Source organism: Leptonychotes weddellii, chromosome 4 (genome assembly GCF_054177405.1).
Source record: "Leptonychotes weddellii isolate Sample4059 chromosome 4, ASM5417740v2, whole genome shotgun sequence".
In the NCBI taxonomy this organism is placed as follows: domain Eukaryota; kingdom Metazoa; phylum Chordata; class Mammalia; order Carnivora; family Phocidae; genus Leptonychotes; species Leptonychotes weddellii.
The window spans coordinates 30,965,857-30,986,378 of NC_138372.1; the positions used below are offsets into that span (position 1 = coordinate 30,965,857).

A 20,522-nucleotide genomic window follows, 5' to 3' on the forward strand; every position below is an offset into this window, starting at 1 on the left:
CAAAAAGCAATGGCAGGGGGAAAGGAAATCTGAGATTATAATGTCTACTTGGGAACTCCAGGCCCTTTCAGGGATTGCTGGCTGGGCTGCTGTATGACCCCTTTTCTTTTCTCTGCCCTACATGGAAGAGGGGCTGTCACCTTCCCCTCTGCTGCCCCGAAGTACACATTGGTGTGCTTGACCACATGCACTGGGCTTCTGACAGATGGGCAAGAATGGGATTTAAACTAACCCTTGTTTTCAGAGGGGATCTCAAACTGAGATGTAGAGTGTGCTCATTTTTATACATGCTACTGTCTCTTAGTCAGCCACTCATCACGTTAGGGTGAATACAAAACCCACAGAAACAGAAGTGACTCAAACCCTCCCTTCTCTGCATCTGAGGAGGATCCTTGGAAGCATGCTGGTCCGGGAGTCTGTAAACTAAAAGTATCTGAGAGAACTCTGAAAGTCCAAGGACACACTTATTGATGATGTGGGAACATTACTAACAGTTATTTTGCATCTTGGGCAGATTCCTCTGGACCCACAGAGCAATGAGCCAAGTCAGTCTGACAAGCAGGACATCCTCTGCCTGTGCTTCAGTCCCTCAGAGGAAACCCTGGTTGCCAGCACCAGCAAGAACCAACTCTACAGCATCACCATGTCCCTGACAGAGATCAGCAAGGTGAGTCTTCCCCAGTAACACTTCCTTCCAGCCCAAGGACTGGTTGCCATGTGGGCAGATTTTTAATCCAAATTTGCTGAGCATGGCTCATTCAGCCTCTTCATAAGAGCAAAAGAAACTCTAATCTTAAGATTTCACTGTAGACACACTCTGCTATCCTCAGTGGGATTGTGATTGCCGCAGCCTCCTTGGAGGACACATTGGAGTTGTCTGTTGCATTTAAATTGTACATCTCCTTTAACCCTGCAGTTGCACTTAAGAGAATTCAATGTACAACTATAGCTGCTCATGTACACAAAGACATATGTATATAAAGAAGTTTATTTTTCCTTTTTTGTTTTTAAATAACAAAGAAAGCTAGCATAAATACACTGCAGACATTGCAACAAAAAAGCACTATCAAAGATGAAGAGAATCACTTTGAACTTCCAAAAGGTTCACTTCATCAAGACGATATTACAATTTTAAAACTGTATGCACCTGATAGCATGCACTCAAAATATATGAAGCCAAAATTGACAGAACAACAAGGAAAATAGACCATCTACAATCATAGTAGGAGATCTTAACATATCTTTCTCAGTAACGGTGTTTTTTTCTTAAATAATAGGTTTATTGAGTATTTATTGGTATTTATTCACATGCTATACAATTCACAAATTTAAAGTATACAATTCAGTGGTCTTGAGTGTATTCAGAGAGTCGTGCAACCATTACCACAGTCAATTTTAGAACATTTTCATTGCTTCTGGTTCTTTTTTGTTTGTCCCTGTGGATTTGAATTACCATCTGAAGTCACTTCCTTAGCATACAGATTTGCTCCCACCTACCATCTTTTTGCTGTTACTGGCAAATACATTTCCATGCACCCAACAATGCATAACATACATATTGTTTTATATAGTGGCTTTTTCAGTAAGGTTAAAGAAGAGTGGGGATAAAATATGTGTTTATGTTATCTTTTATAATGACATAATACCTTTACTGGTGTTCTTTGTGTTTTTTGGTGGATTCAAACTACTCTCTGGGGTCACTTGCTTTCAACCTGAAGAATCTCCTTTAGTATTTCATTTAAGGCAAGTCTGCAAGCAATAAACTCTTTTAGTTCGTGTTGGGAATGTTTTTATTTCACCTTCATTTTTAAGAGATAGCTTTGCTGGATATAGAATTCTTGATAGACAGTTTTTTCTTTGAATACTTTGAACATGTTATTCCACTCCCTTTTGGCTTGTATTATTTTTGCTGAGAAATCTGCTGTTATCTTGTTGGAGTTCCCTTGTAACTGATCAATCATTTTGCTCTTGGTGCTTTCAAGGTTTTTTTTTTCTTTTGTCTTTGGTTTTTGATATTTTTATTATCATATGTCTGTGGATCTCTTTGTGTTTATCTTTCTTGGAGTTCATTCAGCTTCCTAGATGTGTACATTAATATTTTGCAATGAGTTTGGGAAGTTTTCAGCCATTATTTATCCAAATATTTTTCTGCTCCTTTCCTCTGGTACTCCCATTGTACATATATTGGTGTGTTTAGTGGTGTTCCACATTTACCTGCAGTTCGGTTCATTTTTCTTCATTCTTTTTTCTGTTTTTCAGATTGTGTAATCTTTATTGATCTGTCCTTAACTTCACTAATTCTTTCTTCTGCTAGTTCAGATCTCTTTTGAGTCCCTCTAGTGGATTTTTCAGTCCTGTTATTGTACTTTTTACCTCCAGAATTTCTTGTTTTTGTTTCTGTTTTTTTTGTTTTTGTTTTTTTTTTTTGAGAGAGAGAGCATATGCACAAGGTGGGGAGGGGCAGAGGGAGAGAATCTTAAGGAGGCTCCATGCCCAATGTGGAGCCTGACGCAGGGCTTGATCTCACAACCCTGAGATCATGACCTGAGCTGAAATCAAGAGTCAAATGCTTAACTGACTTGAGCCACCCAGGCGCCCCATGAATTTCTATTTTTTAAACAATTTTTATCCCTTTTTGATGTTCCCTATTTGATGTGACATTGTTATCAGAAGTTTCTTTACTTCTTTAATCATGGTTTTCTTTAGTTCTCTGAACAGATCTATAATGGCCACTGTGAAATCTTCATACCTTAAATCCAATATCTGGTCACTCTCACAAGCAATTTCTGTTGCCTGTGTGCAGAAAAATGCAAATTAAAACAAGTCTGAGATCTTTTTTTTTCCAGTGACACTTTTCCTTGCTTTAATATTATCTTTTTCTGTTTTTGAAATGAGCTTTCAATTACAAAATAGCAAACTACACTCAAAAATGCCAGCCATTGGCATGCTATGGAAAAGCTCACAAGTAAGGACAGATAACAGCGTCCCATGGGAGGAGGTGGGAAGTGATTGAAGCAGTGGTTACAAATGTTCACAGGAAGCTAAAACTATCCAAAAGGTTGTACCTTAATGTTAGCACAGGTTAGACTCATCACTACCTTGGGGGGTGGCCTCAGTGTGTTTGGGTTCAGATTCTACAGGGCAATGCAGTTTCTTCCAGTTAAGAGTTCTTGGCTTGCACCAATCACAGGGGAGCCAGATGGCACTGGACCAGTCTAGGCTATTAGCTTTTCAAAATGCTGTTGTAGATGTACGGAGAGACTTCAGGAGCTCTACACTTCAGTGACAGTGTGCAACTTGGGTTTCCTGGCTGGATACATAGCTCAGCCAAAATCCAAATGCCATCAGTGAGCTTTAGGGATTGGTACAGCATGTTCTGCCCTTCCACATTCCTCTTGGCAGTAGAATAAACGTTGTTTTGCAATTTGCTGGAAAATGTCAGCATTTAAATGACATTGTTTTCATTGGGAACATCCTTCCATGTTGCAAGGAAGACCTGGTGCTTCATTTTGCCATTTTCTGCAGAAAGCACATTGAGTGGGATGAGGCAGCAGAAGTAGCCTCAGGGTGATATACTACACCTCTGGTTCCCCAGACAGCAAAGTGACAAGTGGAAGGGCCAACTTTTTTAGTAGCATATTATAGTAGTCAGAGTCCTTGGGTAACAACTCTAGAAACTTCATTAGCTAAAAGCACCAATGCTGAGTTGGCAGGAGATAGCCAGAGAATTACATGCTCACAGATGCTCTAACCTCCAAGGCATCTTTAGGGTTGTAACTAGATAGTCCAAAATGAAAATCTGGCCCCATTCAGTGCACTCATTTGGGGGTGTCAGCAGCTTATTGATGTTCTGGGTTCAGATCGAGCAGGTTGCTGTTTAGGTGAGATTCACTGATTTCAGATAATGCTACTAGAGCATTAGCCACCACCATTGGATCTGAATCTGCTATCAGATCCCACACAAAATCCAGAAATCCCTAATCTTCCACCATCTGGGCATTGATATCATGGAATTTTGCCACACAAAACTGCTGCTGCTGTTTTCCAAACATAGGGATCTTCTTCCTTCAAGCACTTGCAGAGGGCACACAGCGATCTTGTGTAATCTTGTCCACCCAGATGCACCCCATAGTCCTGACTGCCAAGGCCCAAATTAGAGGATAGGGATCTTCACAATCCACATAGCTGTTGACAGCCATGATGGCCACGTCTGGCTGACTCTTGGAGTAGTTCATCAAATAGAGGTACATGAGCTTCTTCAATTCCAGACTGTCGGTTTGCATACAGTTCACTACATCTGGAAAGAAAGAGCTGACATCCTTCCCTACAGTCATGGCAACAATCACTTTCTTCACAGCCTCCTTCCTCTTTTCTTTCTTTTCCTTATTGAGTTCAGCCTTCAATTCAAAGATTCTCCTTTTTTATTGATTGTGAAGTGCTTGGAGTCAATCATGGTTTTGGATCTTTTTAATTTAAATTCAATTAATATATAGTGCATTATTAGTTTCAGAGGTAGAGTTCAGTGATTCATCAGTCTTATATAATACCCAGTGCTCATTACATCATGTGCTCTCCTTAATGTCCATCACCCAGTTACCCCATTCCCCCAACCCCCTCTCCTCCAGCAATCCTCAGTTTTTTTCCTGTGATTAAGAGTCTCTTATGGTTTGTCTCCCTCTCTGATTTCATCTTGTTTTATTTTTCCTTCCATTTCCCTATGATCCTCTGTTTTGTTTCTTAAATTCCACATGTGAGTGAGAGCATATGATAATGGTCTTTCTCTGACTGACTTATTTCGCTTAGAATGGTTTGGGATCTTTAATGTGCGCCAGAGGCAAGGGCAGGGGGTGGCCGCAGCAGCCAGAGAGCATGGCCTGAGTGGTGGGGTAATGGTTTCCTGCATGTCACAACTGAGAGGCTTCTTTATAAGAATTATTTTTATTATTTACCAAAAATTAGGAAGTCCGATCTCACCAGAGATTTCCGAGAATAAGGGAAAATGGGAATCCTTTTTTTTTTTAGGATTTTATTTATTTATTAGAGAGGGAGGGAGAGAGAAACAGCATGAGAAGGGAGAGGGTCAGAGGGAGAAGCAGGCTCCCCGCTGAGCCAGGAGCCCGATGTGGGACTCGATCCCAGGACTCCGGGATCATGACCTGAGCCGAAGGCAGTTGCTTAACCAACTGAGCCACCCAGGCGCCCGAAAATGGGAATCCTAATGTGATGATGACACAGGTGTTCTAGAGAGCAGTCTGATAGTTCCTGGTCAAATAGAGAAGGCATACATCTTGTTACCCAGTGTTCTGCCCCTGGATGCCTACCGGGAACTATATCATGCTGGTCTGCTAAAGAACATGCCCAAAGGCATTCACCTTGATGTTCATAATAAGGAGAGTTGAAGACAACCCAGATGTTTATTCCTAGGAGTGATAGAGAAGTGAAGTGGCGGGATGCATACTACAGAATACCAAACCTAAGTTAGAAGCGATGATTATACATATGACAACATAGATGGTTGAAAGAAAAAAGTAAAACTACAGAATGCAATCTGAAGCACAATGCCATGTATGGAAATACCCAAGGACATAAATGAGACACATTAATTGGTGCCTTTGATAAGGGAGGAACAAGAGTGAAAATTAGAGAACAAAGGAATGAAATGAACACAAAATAAAAATTGACCATACATGAATTGATTATGACAGTCTGCAGCTCTGTGCCGGAGATACAAAATAAAGAAAACAAAGATACAAAATCAAGGAAATAGGAGGCAAGGTCATCAGATGAGCTTTGGGAATGGGGGAAAGACGAAGAGAGTTTGGAAGGCCTGGAAAGAGAATAAATGGCATGAAATCAGTATCTCTTGTAGATTCAGAAAGTGAACTTACTGAAAAACCTGATGGAGTTACTGGGTCCATTAGAGGCTTGCAGTCATGAATTCTAAGTGAAACCAGTAAGCCTGCTTCCCTGATTCTCCATCATTGTACAGCTTCTCAGGCAGAGGTGCAGAAAAAAGACAAAAGAAAGAGAACTGCTGCTGTTTTTAAGAGAAGCGAGATTTGGGTGTGTTTAAAAGCTGATAGGAATGTACCAGTAGAGACAGGGAGGTTGAAGATATTGGAGAAAGAAGGGGTAAGACATGGAAAAGATTGGGAATAATTGTGCCTGCCCCCCGACCCCAGCACAGCACCTTTTCCTCCGAGGTAGTAGGGAAGGATGAGTGGATGGAGGTAAGCTGATAAGTGGGAAAGGGCCAGGATTTGAGGGAATGCACTTCATTGAATTTCCCAGCCATCATTCCTCATTCGGGTGTCCCAGCGATAATGCCCCCGGTTACAGAACATGTGGAACCCACACAACCATTGTAGCAGAATACATTTTCATTTCAAATCATTCACCCAGCTCTCACTCCTGCCGGTGACAGAGCAACACCATCTCTCTGGAGAGAAATTTGGCATACCTATCAAGGTCTTTAGAATTTAGAAAGACCTTTCCCCCCAGTATTCTACTTGTAGAAATGTATCTGTTGTGTCAGTCCCAGCCCGCTGATAGTGATGCTATTGGCTAGGGATGCCGGAGGCACTTGCCCAGACCCATTCTACTCCTAGCAAACCCCAGACGTTTCTCCCACCAGGGCCAGTGATGTGGCTGGACCGGACCTTTTGTTTCTTACTATGATACTTCGGCGAAAAACATCAGGGAACTTTGGGGGACATGATTTATTACTCACAGGCTCTGGAGGGTACACAGCGCACGTTAGGGCCACACTGTGAGGTCATGGTGGGGAGCATGGGGCGTTGCCTTTATGAGGCTGTAAGGGTGGGATGTCTAGGGTTTTGTGGGTTCACTCTTTATTGGCTAATTTAAAGCCTAAGAGTGGGATTGAGAGCACAGGAAGGGAGAAGTGGGAGCAATCAAGCAGTCATTATCTAAATTATCCAGGGCATTCTGAGAAAGGGACCTCCATGGGTGGGGGCAGTCTACTTCCTTACCTGGTGGTTTTGCCAGCAGCTGACAGTATGTTTATTCAAGATGGATGTCTTTTGAAATGGATGCCTACACATTCAAAAGCTTAGTGTTGTACACTCACACTGCAGGATCTAAGGAAGTAATCAGAGAGGTACACAGACGTACATGCAAGGATGTTTAGTCTAGTGTTACTCCTCAATAACAACAAAAAAATGGAGGGGCGCCTGGGTGGCTTGGTCATCGGCGTCTACCTTCGGCTCTGGTCGTGGTCCTAGGATCCTGGGATCGAGCCCCACATCAGGCTTCCTGCTCGGCGGGAGGCCTGCTTCTCCCTCTCCTGCTCCCCACTGCTTGTGTTCCCGCTCTCGCTGTGTCTTTCTCTGTCAAATAAACAAATAAAATCTTAAAAAAATAAATGGAATCCACTGAAATGTTCCCACAGTAGAAGAATGGTATATCTATATTAAATTCTGGTATATCTATAGAATAAAATATTTTATCGCCATTAAGATAATGTTTCAAAATAAGAGTAGCATTGGAAAACATGCATGATATTAAAGCAGTCTTCCTACAGCCTGATTCCTGTGCACCCAGGCTAACGAATGTTCAGGGTAGTACTGAGAGCTGAAGTGCACAGCCAGCCTTTTGCTCACTCTGCCAGATCTCACTCTGTGATTTCTCCAGGGGGAGCCCGCTCACTTCGAGTATCTGATGTACCCCTTGCACTCGGCATCCATCACCGGTCTAGCTACGTGCATTCGTAAACCCCTCATTGCCACCTGTTCTCTGGATCGATCCGTTCGCATCTGGAATTATGAATCAAAGTAAGGATGAAAGGCTTTGGTACTGTAGTAGGCAAGATTTCGGTTGTTAAATTTGTTCATGTGAATTATTTTAATTAGAGAGTTTTAAAATGTAATTACTTAGAAGCTTTCAGTTGGAAAAGATTTTTTTTTAAGATTTTATTCATTTATTTGAGAGAGAGAGCACAAGTGGGAGGAGGGGCAGAGGCAGAGAGAGAAGCAGGCTCCACACTGAGCAGGGAGCCCAAAGCAGGGCTCAATCCCAGGACCCTGGGATCATGATTGGGGCTGAAAGCAGTTGCTCGACCAACTGAGCCATCTGGGCGCCCCGGAAAAGTTTTTTTTTTTTTTAAATCAAGCCAGGCAACTTACATGTTTCTCTTCTCTTTTTTGCTCGTGCTTGGCCTAGAAAATTGCTTTGTGTTTCATTAAGTGCTTACCACATGCCAGACACCGTGCTGGACTCTAGGGACATAAAGATAACACTGCAGTATCTCACCTTCTCATATAACCTCCTATGTTCTTCCAGTTTTCCCATCCCCTCACTCCCACTAGATGTGTTTTTCACCATACGGAGCTCTCCAGACCACTCATTCCATCTATTTCTCCTTCTCCCCAGCCACCCTTAACTCCCTAGTGAATTTATCCTCCTGGCATAGATTCCCTGAGAATCTCCAACCTAGTTTGGCCCCACACCAGAATATCTTTGGTCTTTGTATATAGCTGCTGGGCTGCTGAAAAGAAACTGTGTGATCCTTCTGATTTGGGGATTCTAAATGGAGCCGTGCCTTCAGCATCACTAGACAGCTCATTGATCACTTCCCCTATCTTCCATACTCATTGCTGGACACTCTCAAATAACCAAAGTCCAGAAAAAAGAGGAACCAATCATTTTAAGCAATAAAGTATCTCAAATGCTATGACAAAAGTATTTGCCAGATACAGTGGAGGGCTCAAGGGAATTAGCAGGCTGGACTTCTAATTCAGTAATCGATCTCTCTCACAGCACACTGGAGCTATTTAAGGAATACCAGGAAGAGGCATATACAATCAGCCTTCACCCGTCTGGACACTTCATTGTAGTAGGGTTTGCTGACAAACTACGCCTTATGAATCTACTCATTGATGACATACGTTCTTTCAAAGAATACTCTGTCAGAGGATGCAGGGAGGTAAGATGCTGGAGATAAAGGTCCAGTTTCTTAGAAAACGAGGGTTGAAATATCAAGAACTACCACACTCTGGCGAGGTGAGACCAAAGCCTATCTTAGAGAACTTCAGTGGCTTTAAAAGAAAAAGGAAGAAATCCAGGTCTTCTCTCACTTCTTGAGCATATGGCTCCATCTCATTTTTCTCATGCTCATCAAGATATTTCATTGAACCCCAAACCTTGTGAGATCCCAGGTGTGATTAATCATCTCTGTGATTGCAGAGGAACAAAAAAGCATCAAAAAGGAAAGTTGTCTCAGACTCAGGGTCCCAGCTGGAAAGGTGAGGTTGGAGACTGAGAGGGGCCAAGGAATATGCACGTTAACAGGGAGAGGCAGGAAGCAGCCCATCACATTTCCCCCTGAGATGACCGCAGAAACCAAACAGTGACTGAAGGAATTGCTTCCCCACTCTGAAACCTCTACAGAGACGAGTGAGTGCTGTGCTCTACCATCTAAGCAGCTTCATGGTCAGTGCACCTGGCAGTGGCGGCATCTTGGCCAGTGTGAGCTACAGGAATAGCGAAGATGTCAGCCAGTCCTCAGTCCTATCTGCGCCTTCCCCCAATTCCCACTTCCACACCTGTTTTAGCTGGAACTCTTTAGGAAAAGGAGCTCTTGACTGTAACCTCCAGACTGCTCATTTCTTTCTTTCATTCTTGCTGTCTTGTTTTGCTTCTTTATAGTGTTCCTTTAGCAATGGGGGTCACCTGTTTGCTGCGGTCAATGGAAATGTGATTCACATTTTTACCACCACAAGCCTGGAGAACATCTCAAACCTGAAAGGACACACAGGGAAGGTAAGTGAGTGAGCAGTGTCCAGGGAAATAAGGGCCACAGAGTCAAGCATTACACTCACCGAGTGCACAAAAGAGAAATGAGTCCTTTCTTCCTGGAGTTCACTGTTTACGTGGGGGAAAGAGACAATAAAACAAAAGCACAGACTAATTACTAATTGCAGTAAATGCAGTGAAAGAAAAACATGGGGTGTTAGAGTAAATAATGAAAGAGTTAGCATAATTTAGATTGGGGTGTTCACAAAGGCTGGGTCCTAAAGGAGTAGGAAGGAATTAACCAGACAGAGCTGGTGGAGATCATCATTGCAGATAAGAATCCAAAGACCCTGGGATGTGAGATTGCATGGCTGTCAGAGGAACTGAAAGTCTGTGGGACTGGAACATAGATATCAGAATGAAACTCAGGAGCGAGCTGAGATTGGTGAGGTTAGCAGGGGCCCAAGTGCATGGAAACTTGCAGGCCTTTTAAAGATAAAAAAGATAAAGATGGTCTTTCTCCTCCTTGTTTCTTGAAACCATTGAAGACTTTCAGGGCAGGGAATAATACGACCAGATTTGCATTTTAGATTACTTTGGCTGCAGAAAGAAGAATGTATTGAAAGGGACGGGATGGAAATGGTAAAGAGAATATTGTGGATATCTACACTATTTTGGACCATGATGGAGGTGGGACAGATGGGGAAAGGTAGGTGGATTCAAAAGATATTTAGGCAGCAAAACCAATAGTTTTTAGACAGAGTGAAGGTGGGGCATGAAGCGAAGGGAGGGGCCAAAGGTTGAAAGACTAAGAAGAAGTCGGCAAAAGAATTTGGAGAGAAAAAGCACTTGAGAAAGAAAGGCATTTTAGGCAGAAGGACTTGTTAAAGATGATGGGAGTATAAAATAGGGTAGTGGTTTGGGATATACATGGCTGGAACATTGGGCACATTCCAGAAGTGGCAGAAGGAGCTGGTAAACAAAAAATAATGGAACTTCTCATTTTATTTATTAAAAATCTTATGCAAGATATTTAAGAAAACCTACAATAAACAGCCCACTTGATCATAAGATTATGAAAGCATTCCTTCTGAGATAGAGAATGAAACATGATGCCTTCTGTTAGCCTTATACTGAGTCCTAACCAATGCAATAAGGCAAGAAAAGGAAATACGTCTTAGTTCATGAGGCTCCTATAACAAAATAGCACAGACTGGGTAGCTCATAAACAGCAGAAATTTTCCCTCACAGTTTGGAGGGTGGGCAGCACAAGATCCAGGTGCCAGCATGGGTAGGTGAGGGCCTTCTTCCTGGTTGCAGATTTCTCATATCCTCACAGGGTGGAAGGGGTGACCTAGCTCTCTGGGGCCTCTTTCATAAGGGCACTAATCCCATTCATGAGGGCTCTACCCTCAATGATCTAATCACCTCCCAAAGGCCCTATACCTCCTAATACCATCATCTTCGGGGGTTAGGATTTCAACATATGAACCATAGGGGAGGTGGGATGGGAGGTAAAAGACATAAATATTCAGACCATAGCAAAATAAAAGGCATAAAGATTGGAAAGGAATAAATAAATCATCACAGATAACATGATTGAGTATGTAGGAAACTCAAAGAATTTTCAGATAAACTATTAAAAATAGTGAATCTAGGAATACTCCTGGAAATAATGTCACTATATTTTTTCACGTGTATTTTTACATAGTAAGAACAGACAATGCAATTTAAGTGGTGGAGAGGGAGCTGAGGAGGTGGGTAAGGATGTGCCCGACAGGGTTGGAGTCCTGGAAATACCAAAAGAGGTGGCCAGTGGGTCAGGAGGTTGGTTACTTATGAGGAGATTGAGAAAATAAGCAAATATACTGAAGATAATGGGAGGCAGGTCTCTCACTCCTGGAGAAGGGACTTACAAATATGACAAAGGGGAAAGCCTAGAAAGTTGTTTCTTTGTTTAGTGACCTGGCTGAACTAATTCTGAGAAGTCTTTCTTTCCCCTGCAGTGTGCAGCCTTGATGTCTCTGCTCAGATTTTTGTTCTTTTACTTTCCTTCTGGCTACCTGGGGGCTGCCCCTGGGTTGACCTGAGCCACTTATGAGTCACAGATTGTCCTTAGCCCCCCTGAGCCAGGTAGCCTTTCACCCTTTCCTGTTGGATTTGTGTGGCCGGGAGGCTGTTGTCACAGTGCATGGAGTTCACACTTTTTGTTCACTTGTTCAGCCAGAGATTGACTAGTAGTTTGGAGGTTCTCTCTCTGACTGTACCCAAGAGAGTGCAGCCTTAGTCATGCATACAGTCTTCCAGGCTGCCAGGAGTAAGTGTGATTTTTATCTCTAAACCTGGCTTCCTGGGAGATGCCCGTGCACCAGAGGAGATTATTATTCTGTTAGCATTTGGTCGGATGTTATGTTTAAACCCCTTGTGCCAGTGAGGCTGTGTTAAGGGATCCCTGTGCAGCTTAGGAGATGTTTTCAGGTTCTCCCCATATCCTGCTCTGATTGCTCTTGAGTGGGTGTGGCTTAGCACATGCACACAGCCCTCCCGACCCCCAGAGTTGTCTCTGTGATTGTGGAAGGGCTCTTCCTGACCGTCTCTTTCCCTTGTTCTATAAAATTCTTACGCTCTTCTATTTTGCTTATATCGTGGACATACCAGCCTTCTCTTAATTGCTCTCCACCAATATCTCCATCATTTAGACAGTGACCAGAGGGTGGACTTCTTCATGCCGTGTTCCAAATAAAGTCAGTTTTGTGCTTGCTGAAGGGCACGCACCAGGAAAGGACATGCTGCCTCAGTCTAGTGGAACACGTGAGGAGTGCACCCTCCTTTCCCGAAGGAGGGGTGTGTGTGTGTGTGCGCGTGCATGCATATTTTTACTGAGTATGTCTTCATCCCCTGTAGGTTCGTTCAGTTGTGTGGAATGCGGACGACAGCAAACTAATTTCTTGCGGCACAGATGGTGCCGTATATGAATGGAATCTGTCCTCTGGAAAGAGAGAGACAGAGTGCGTGCTGAAATCCTGCAGCTACAACTGTGTTACTGTCTCCCCTGATGCCAAAATTATCTTTGCAGTTGGATCAGACCAGACCCTCAAGGAGATTGCAGACTCTTCGGTGAGTCGGCCGGGCCCCACCTCCCGGCTGCTGCCTGGGTCTGCAGAAGACAGCCTCCATGTGGGCCGCAGGAAGCGTGATGGGAAGAGGGCTCGTGAGAACAGGGCCCCTTCTTCTCGGGATAACATCCCGCCCCTCATGCCTTTTGGGTCAGCTCAGTCATTGTTACGCCTGGTATTTCCTGCCCAGCGGCTTACCTGACTGGTTTAAACTGTGGGGCCCCTTTCCACTTCCGTTTTGCTGGCGGGCCCTAAGGTCTCCTCCACCCTCCAGGCCCGTCGGTCAGCAGCATCTCTAAACTGCACGCTTACCCTGGGGTAGAAACAGAACTACAGTTCCTGCTATCATCTCGGCTTGCCACCATATTTGTTTGAAACCCTCAAACTCTGAAATTTAGGAACTACCTCATTTGGCTCCAAAGAGTTGAGGGAGGAGAGAAGAGATCAGCAAGGACACTTCTTCATACAAACGTGGCTGTGTCCTTCTCTGGGCACCCAGCGACAGCTGACCTGCATTGGCTTCTCCAGCTTCTCTTGGGTGCTTGTTACCATCCTGGCGCTGGTGCCTGGGAAAGGGCACAGATACCATGGCAGCAAACTGACCTGAGACAGGTTTCCCCATGACTGGGACACAGCTGAGAGGAGGGCTTCTCTCCACTGTGCCCCTGAGTAGCTTAGTCCTAATTCTGTCGTGGCTTTTCCAGGGCTGGACCAGAACAAAGCTCCTTCAGGGCAGGCCCGCCGTTCAGCCTCTTGGTATCCCCACTAACTAGCCCGCAAACATTCAACAAGTGTTTAGTGGGAGGGGGGATGTGCGGTTGGGTGGCTAGATGGGGAGGTGAGGGAGTTAGCAAGTGAAAAATCAAATGAGTTCCCTGCTGGTAAGGTTTTCTTTATGCAAGGGACACTGGTAACTGCTGAATAACTGTAGAACCCACATCCCCTTCTGAGTTTGAGATGCAAGGTGGCACAGCGGTCAAGAGCAGAGACACTGGGGCCTGACTGCCACGTACTCAGTGGGTGAGTTGAGGCAAATTACTCACTGTCCCTGGGGTTTGGGCAACAGTAACTACCTCAAAGGGTTTTTTGTGAGGATTGAATGAGTTACAACATGTGAAAGCCATAAAATGGTACTACTTGAAGGCTTCCTTTTATTAGTGTTGCTCCTAACTCCTCGAGCTGTCTGTCCACTAATCAGGCAGCCACGAACGACTAATTCGTGTCTTTTCTGTGCTTGGCACTATGCCAGGTGCTGTAAGGAATAGGAAAACATTTTTTTCAATAGAGAACTTGCCCCCATGTTGCTCTTAGAGGAGAGGAGGGAATGACGTGGGCACCCCGGGGGCACAGCTCAGCCCCTCACCCTGAACAGAGCCGTCTGTGTCGCAGGTCCTTCGAGAGGTTTCAGCATTTGATGTCATCTACACAACCATTGTCATCTCACATTCCGGGCGCATGATGTTTGTGGGTACCTCAGTGGGGACCATTCGCGCGATGAAGTACCCACTGCCTTTGCAGAAAGAATTCAATGAGTACCAGGCCCACGCAGGTCCTATCACCAAGGTAAGAAGGGACCCTCTGCTTGGGGGCCCATGCCCAGAACTAGCCTTTGCTGGGTCCATCTGATCTTGCCGTCCACACACCTTCTTCATCCCTTCAACCCCCCAGTGGCTTTTCTCCCCTTATTCCTCTCTCCCTCTTTATTCATCCAACCACCCATTCAATGACCATTGATTGGCTACTAATACTCTTTATTTAAACTACTCCCAGGAATATATCCTAGAAGAGAATCAGAAATACATCTAAAGATTCTTGTACAAGGTTGCTCACCATAATATTATGCATGATAATGGGCCATTTAAGAGATGCTAGAGGCATCCCACCCAGATCTCCCATCCGCTGAGTGCTGTTCATGACACACATGTCTCCTCCTCCAAGGAAGTGCCTTGAACTAAAAAGAGTCAAAGCCCAGGGGATGAGCCCCTGCCCCTCCCTGAAGGTACAAAAGGCCTTCCCTCACAGAATAGCATGAGTACACATTTGTAAATTGTCCCTCCAACAACTGCAACACCTAAGGCTTTGAAGGATGTTCCAAACTGTACACTGGCTTGCCTGCAGACAATATCCTTATTAAGAAAGGATTTTTCATTACCAACTAGAACATTCCTGTACTGAGCTTGAGTCTTACACTCAAAGTAAATTTAAAAATCCCCCTCTTTTCTTCAAAGCAATGAAGTTTTATGGATAAGGTATTTATTTTTCTGATTACAAAAGCAATGCATGTCTATTTTAGAAATAAAAATCCTCGAGGTGCCTGTGTGGCTCAGGTGGTTGGGTGTCCGACTCTTGATGTCGGCTCAGGTCATGATGTCAGGGTCGTGAGGTCGAGGCCCCGTGAGGAGCTCTGTGCTGGATGGGGAGCCTGCTTGAGATTCTTTCTCTCCCTCTGCCCATCCCCTACCCATTCTCACATGCCCATGCTCTCTTTCTCTCTCTCTAAAAAAAGAAAAAAATAAAAATCCTCTTAATAATATCATTAATATTTTGATGCATTTTCTCCTCTTTTGTGTACATTCTGTGTGCATTTTAAATAAATTGAGACTATACTGTATGTACTCTTTTGTAGTCTGCTTTTTTTTACTTAATGCTATTATAAACATTTTTTTTGTATAATTAAATATTCCTCAAAAACATGATGTTAGTAGCTACACAAATGTCCTATCAAATGATGGACCATAACTTATTTAATTCTTTTCTTACAACTGGGCATTTAATGATCTTCTGGATTCTAACCAGTATGCTGCTCTGCAGAGTCCCGTGGCCATCTCTGATCATCCCAAAGGCTGAGTTGCTAGACTGAGGTGAAATTCCTGCGTGGAAGAGCATTGCCATTTGTAAGGTTTTCGACACATATCGCTGATTATGAGAAGGCCTTTTTATCATTGATTCTTTTGCCTTCACTTTTTATTTTGAGATAATTATGGAGTCACAGGAAACTCGAAGAGAGCACAGAGGTCCCGTGTGCCCTTCTCCCAGTTTCCCCCAGTAGGTACATCTGTTGATGTACCTATTGGTGCGATATTGTGGAATGGTATCATACCAGAAGAACTGATGTTGGTACAATATGTGTGTGTGTGTGTTTCCATGTCATTTTATCAGGTGCATAGATTCCTGTCACCAGCACTGCAGTCAGGATATATAAGTGCTCCATGGCCACAGAGAGCCCCCTCGTGCTGCCCTAGATAGTGACAGCCACCACCCTCCCCAGTCCTGCACAAACACTCATTGGTTCTCCATTTCCATATTTGTCATTTTGAGAATTTTATATAAATAGGATCATACACTATGTGACCTTTTGACAGTGGCTTTTCTCGCCCAGCACAATACCCCTGAGCTCCATCTGAGTTATTTCACGTATCAATATTTCATTTTTTCTTACTACTGAGTAGTATTCTATGGCATGGATGCACCATAATTTGTTTAACCATCTACCTGTTGTAGGATAGTTCATTTTTTCCCAGTTTTTGGCTATTACAAATAAAGCTGCTGCGACCCATCATCCGCAGGCTTTTGTGTGGACCTTCATTTCTCCATGATAAATGCCTAGGGGAATGATTGCTGGATCACAGGATAAGTTTATGTTTAGTTTTTTAAGAAACTGCTGAGCTGTTTTCCATTCCCACCAGCACTGCATGCAAGATCCAGTTGCCAGCATTTGGCATTGTCACTATTTTTTACTTTAGCTGTCCTAACAAGTATGTAGTAATATCTCCCCATAGTTTTAATATGCATTTCCATAGTGGCTAATAATGTTGAACATCTTTGCATGTGCTTTTTGCCATCTGTATATCCCCTTTGGTAAAACGTCTCCATATTTTTTGCCCACCTTCTAGTTGGATTGTTTGGGTTTTTTACTGCTGAGTTTTGAGAGTTCTTTTTATAATCCAGGTAATAGTTAACTCTTAAGATTCCGAATCCACAGAGGACATAAACACAGTCTTGCTTCCTCTATTCATTAACAGAAGCTTATGAGAGCTCCCTGTCTTATTCTTACCCAGGATCCAGTCTTCCTGCCTGTGAGGGTGTGCCCGCTCAGGGTTGCCTGAATGAAGACCTCGCACATAGCCAGATCAGTTCTGGTCATCCATGACCTCTGAAAGCTTCCTCTCTAAGCTCTTTTTCTCCTCAGATGTTGCTCACCTTTGATGACCAATTCTTGCTGACCGTTGCCGAGGATGGCTGCCTGTTTACCTGGAAGGTCTTTGATAAGGATGGTCAGGGAATCAAGCGAGAGAGGGAAGTGGGCTTTGCCGAAGAGGTGCTTGTTACTAAAACAGACATGGAAGAGAAGGTAAGAATCAGATCGAATGAAGAGGGACGTGGAAGTCCCTTACCAGACTGTGTCCGAACCCTTGGGATTGGCATTCGAGGCCCTGTACGCCTGGCTGCACCCAGTGCCCCACTCAGACTCCCATGCTCCCTGCACATTTCCGGCCCACACCACCATGCTGCTCTCCTCCCTGTGGCTGGATCTCTTTCCACCCTCATCCCTGCCCGCCATCCTGCCCCTGGTCATCCTGACTCCTACTCTGCTCTACATTTAGCCTGTGAACTAGCTCTCCTCCTCCCCCTCTTGGAGGGCAGGAACCATGACAAGCTGTTCTCTTGTGTGACCAGCAGTTGCTAGACACATGGAAGACAGTCGATACATATTTACAGAATGGCACTGACAAGCTGAATATGCCAGTTGTATCTGTGAAACTTAATAACTGCTTAGTGGAGCCTTATTTATTTAAAAAAATGAAGTATTTAGAAAACATCCCTGAAACCCAGTCTTCTTAATAATAAAACAATAAAAGTAATGATAACCAGCATTTTTTTTTAGATTTTCCATGAACCAGGCACTGTACTAATTACAAGTATTTTCTTGTTTAAATGTGACATCATCTCTATGAAAAAGATACTTTTATTCTCCCCATGTTTCAAGAGGTGACTTTGGAGAAGTTAAGTGACATGTTTTAGGACTAGAGTTCTGCTCTAGATTCAATCTAGAGCCTACTCTTTTAATCACTACTCCAAAGGGCCCTCCCTCCTATGAATGCATCAAACACTCTGGGAAGATGTGTTTTGAGAGTTTTGAGTGGGCAGCTAGCTCTGCACCACGCTCCCTAAGGGAGACACCGAAGGGGTGGGAAACTCACAAGGCTTACAGAGAATGGCAGAGCTATGCATTCATTGCTGTTTATCCAGAATCTCGAGTGTGTTTATTGAATACCTGCGTTTGCTAGGTACTAGGGATGCATGTGTAAAAAGACAGGCCTGGGCCCTGTGATCAGGAAACTCATAGTCAAGTAGAGATGAGTAAAACCATCAGAACAGCCATGCAAAAAATGGCCCCAAAGCAGGATGATAAGACCCAGGCATTTCCAGAGATCCCTGCTAGAGCTCCATGGAACTTTCTACAGGAAAGGCAAAGTGGGAGGAAAGGATGAGGGAGAGCCTATGAGAGTCAGGGTCTGACCTACGGCAGGCAGGCAAGTATGTCTCCTCTCTTCCTTCTTCTCTCTGTTTTCTCCCCCATTCCTCCCAGAGGGTAGGGGAAGAGAGCAACTGGGAGACTTCAGGGTGTGCCAAAGGCCTGACTCCCAACCCAGCCCCCAGCTTGGCCTAGCAGAACTGCTGCCAAGCTGGAAGTGACTAGCATATGTTCTGCTCATTTCCTGGAGCCCCTTCTCTCTCTACATCTGTGAGACCACGCTCTTATTCCCTCTGAGCCTCTCTGTCCTTCCCAGCTCCCTCCCAGCTCTCTCTCACATTTCCAGGGACTCCTGGGTGGCTCGGTCAGTTAAGTGTCCAACTCTTGATTTCGGCTCAGGTCATGATCTCAGTGTTGTGAGATTGAGCCCCATGCCGGGCTCCACACTCAGTGGGAGTCTGCTTGGATGTTCTCTCCCTCTGCCCCTCCCTGCCTCCCACACTCGCGTGCGCTTGCTCTCTTTCTCTCTCTCTCTCTCAAATAAATAAATCTTTTTTAAAAAATTAAAAATAAAAGTCACATTTTCCAGAATTCCTGGCTCTCTTTTTCTCTTTATATAATATGATTTTCTATGTAACTGTCTCTCAGGACATGATTTACCTACTCATTCAGTCATTCATTCATCCATCCATCCAACTAGTACTCACAGAGGGGTCTGTTATGTACCAGACACTGTACTAAGGTCTGGGATGACAGAAGTGAAAGATATGCAGGGGCCTTTAGCTTGTAGCCGGGAAGGAGGCACAGGTAAAATTAAAAAGGGAAATTAAGTGTGTTACAGGTGTTATGAAGGAATGATGCTCTGGGGTCACAGGGGAAGGGACACTGACCCAGGCCAGGTGGTGCCAGAGGAAGTGAGCCTTGGATGGAGCCTTCAGGAACAGATGGAAAAAGGTCTTCCACACCAAGGAATGAGCGTGCAGAAGGATGAGAGAGGTGCTCTGGGGAAGATGCTCCTGGCTAGGTGGGGCCAGAGAAGAGAGGGTATGTGGAGCTGGAGCTGGAGGGGGATTGTGAGGGCCTTTTACACCACGTTTTAGACTTCGGACATTGTTCCTAACGACCTGCTGAGAGATCTAAGTTAGGGAATGACTTGATGAGATTTGCATCATAGAAAGCCACCTCTGCAGCCAGGTGGAGAACAGACTGAGGGAGGGAGGGAGGAAGGATGATGAGCATGTGCCTGAAACCAGCACTCCCATCAATAAATGTATTCCACCAATCCAAGGCAGACCCCAGGGTGACCTCCTCATCTGATAAACATTCATTTAGTGCTATGTTGCTGGTTCTGCGCTAGGCACCCAGGATAAAGCATTGAAGCAAGATAGGCCAAGTGCAACCTGCAGGGAGCGCTCTTCCGAGGAGATGGTCTTCATCCACAGCCCTGTCCCCTTCACCCCACACCCAGTCAGGCACCACATTCCCTAAAATCTTGCTCTTGAATCTCTCCATTCCACTCTCCTCCCCCAACCCCCACCTGGACTGTGCAGTACCCCCCCACACACACACCTAATCCCTCTGCCTTAGTGCTTGAATCTAGCCTGAGCTGCACACTGCCACCAGAGAGGCCTTTCTGAGACCAAATCAGCTTAATCAGGTTGGACAGGACCTCCAGAGGCCCTGTAGAAGAAAATCCTAATTTCTTATCATGGCTGGCAAGGACCTTGATGGCCTGACCCGGTCTAGGCTTCCTGTCCCTCTGCCTCCCACCCATACGACATCATACGCAATGCCCTGACCAAACATCCCCTCTCTCATCCCCACCTTTGCCCTTGCAACTTGTGTTCGTCCCTCATCTCAGTCTCCCCTCTGTGCCAGGCTCACACTTGTCCACTGGCCGGGAATGGGGAAATGTGCATAACACATTGTCAGTGTCGGGGGGGGGGGAGATGGGCCAAAAGAGATGAGATGGGGATACGCAGCATGGGGTGAGGGGTGATCGTGGATGAGCGAGAGGAAAACACCTGTGTTCTCCCCCTCTCTGTCATCAGCATTACCTTTTTCGGGAAATGAAGGTGTGTGTCTCACGGTATTTTTAAAAAACTTTGGCATCAGTGAATACAACAGATTGCAAGAAGTAGTCACTAGACACAGGAGCCAGCAAGGCAGGAAGAGTT

General features: G+C 44.6%; 1 protein-coding gene and 1 pseudogene across 1 annotated transcript in view; one reads left to right on the plus strand and one right to left on the minus strand.

Annotated features, from left to right (window-relative positions):
* The window catches only part of CFAP57 (cilia and flagella associated protein 57), a 65,702-nt gene that overhangs the window by 10,949 nt on the left and 34,231 nt on the right, over nucleotides 1–20,522 (plus strand). Inside the window, exons 5-11 of the mRNA XM_081818267.1 lie at nucleotides 515–667; nucleotides 7,654–7,793; nucleotides 8,779–8,944; nucleotides 9,667–9,780; nucleotides 12,658–12,870; nucleotides 14,259–14,432; nucleotides 17,059–17,220. Coding sequence (XP_081674393.1) covers nucleotides 515–667; nucleotides 7,654–7,793; nucleotides 8,779–8,944; nucleotides 9,667–9,780; nucleotides 12,658–12,870; nucleotides 14,259–14,432; nucleotides 17,059–17,220 — 1,122 coding nt within the window. The remainder of the gene's footprint in view (nucleotides 1–514; nucleotides 668–7,653; nucleotides 7,794–8,778; nucleotides 8,945–9,666; nucleotides 9,781–12,657; nucleotides 12,871–14,258; nucleotides 14,433–17,058; nucleotides 17,221–20,522) is intronic.
* Nucleotides 3,462–4,453, minus strand: LOC145721019 (AP-2 complex subunit beta pseudogene; annotated as a pseudogene).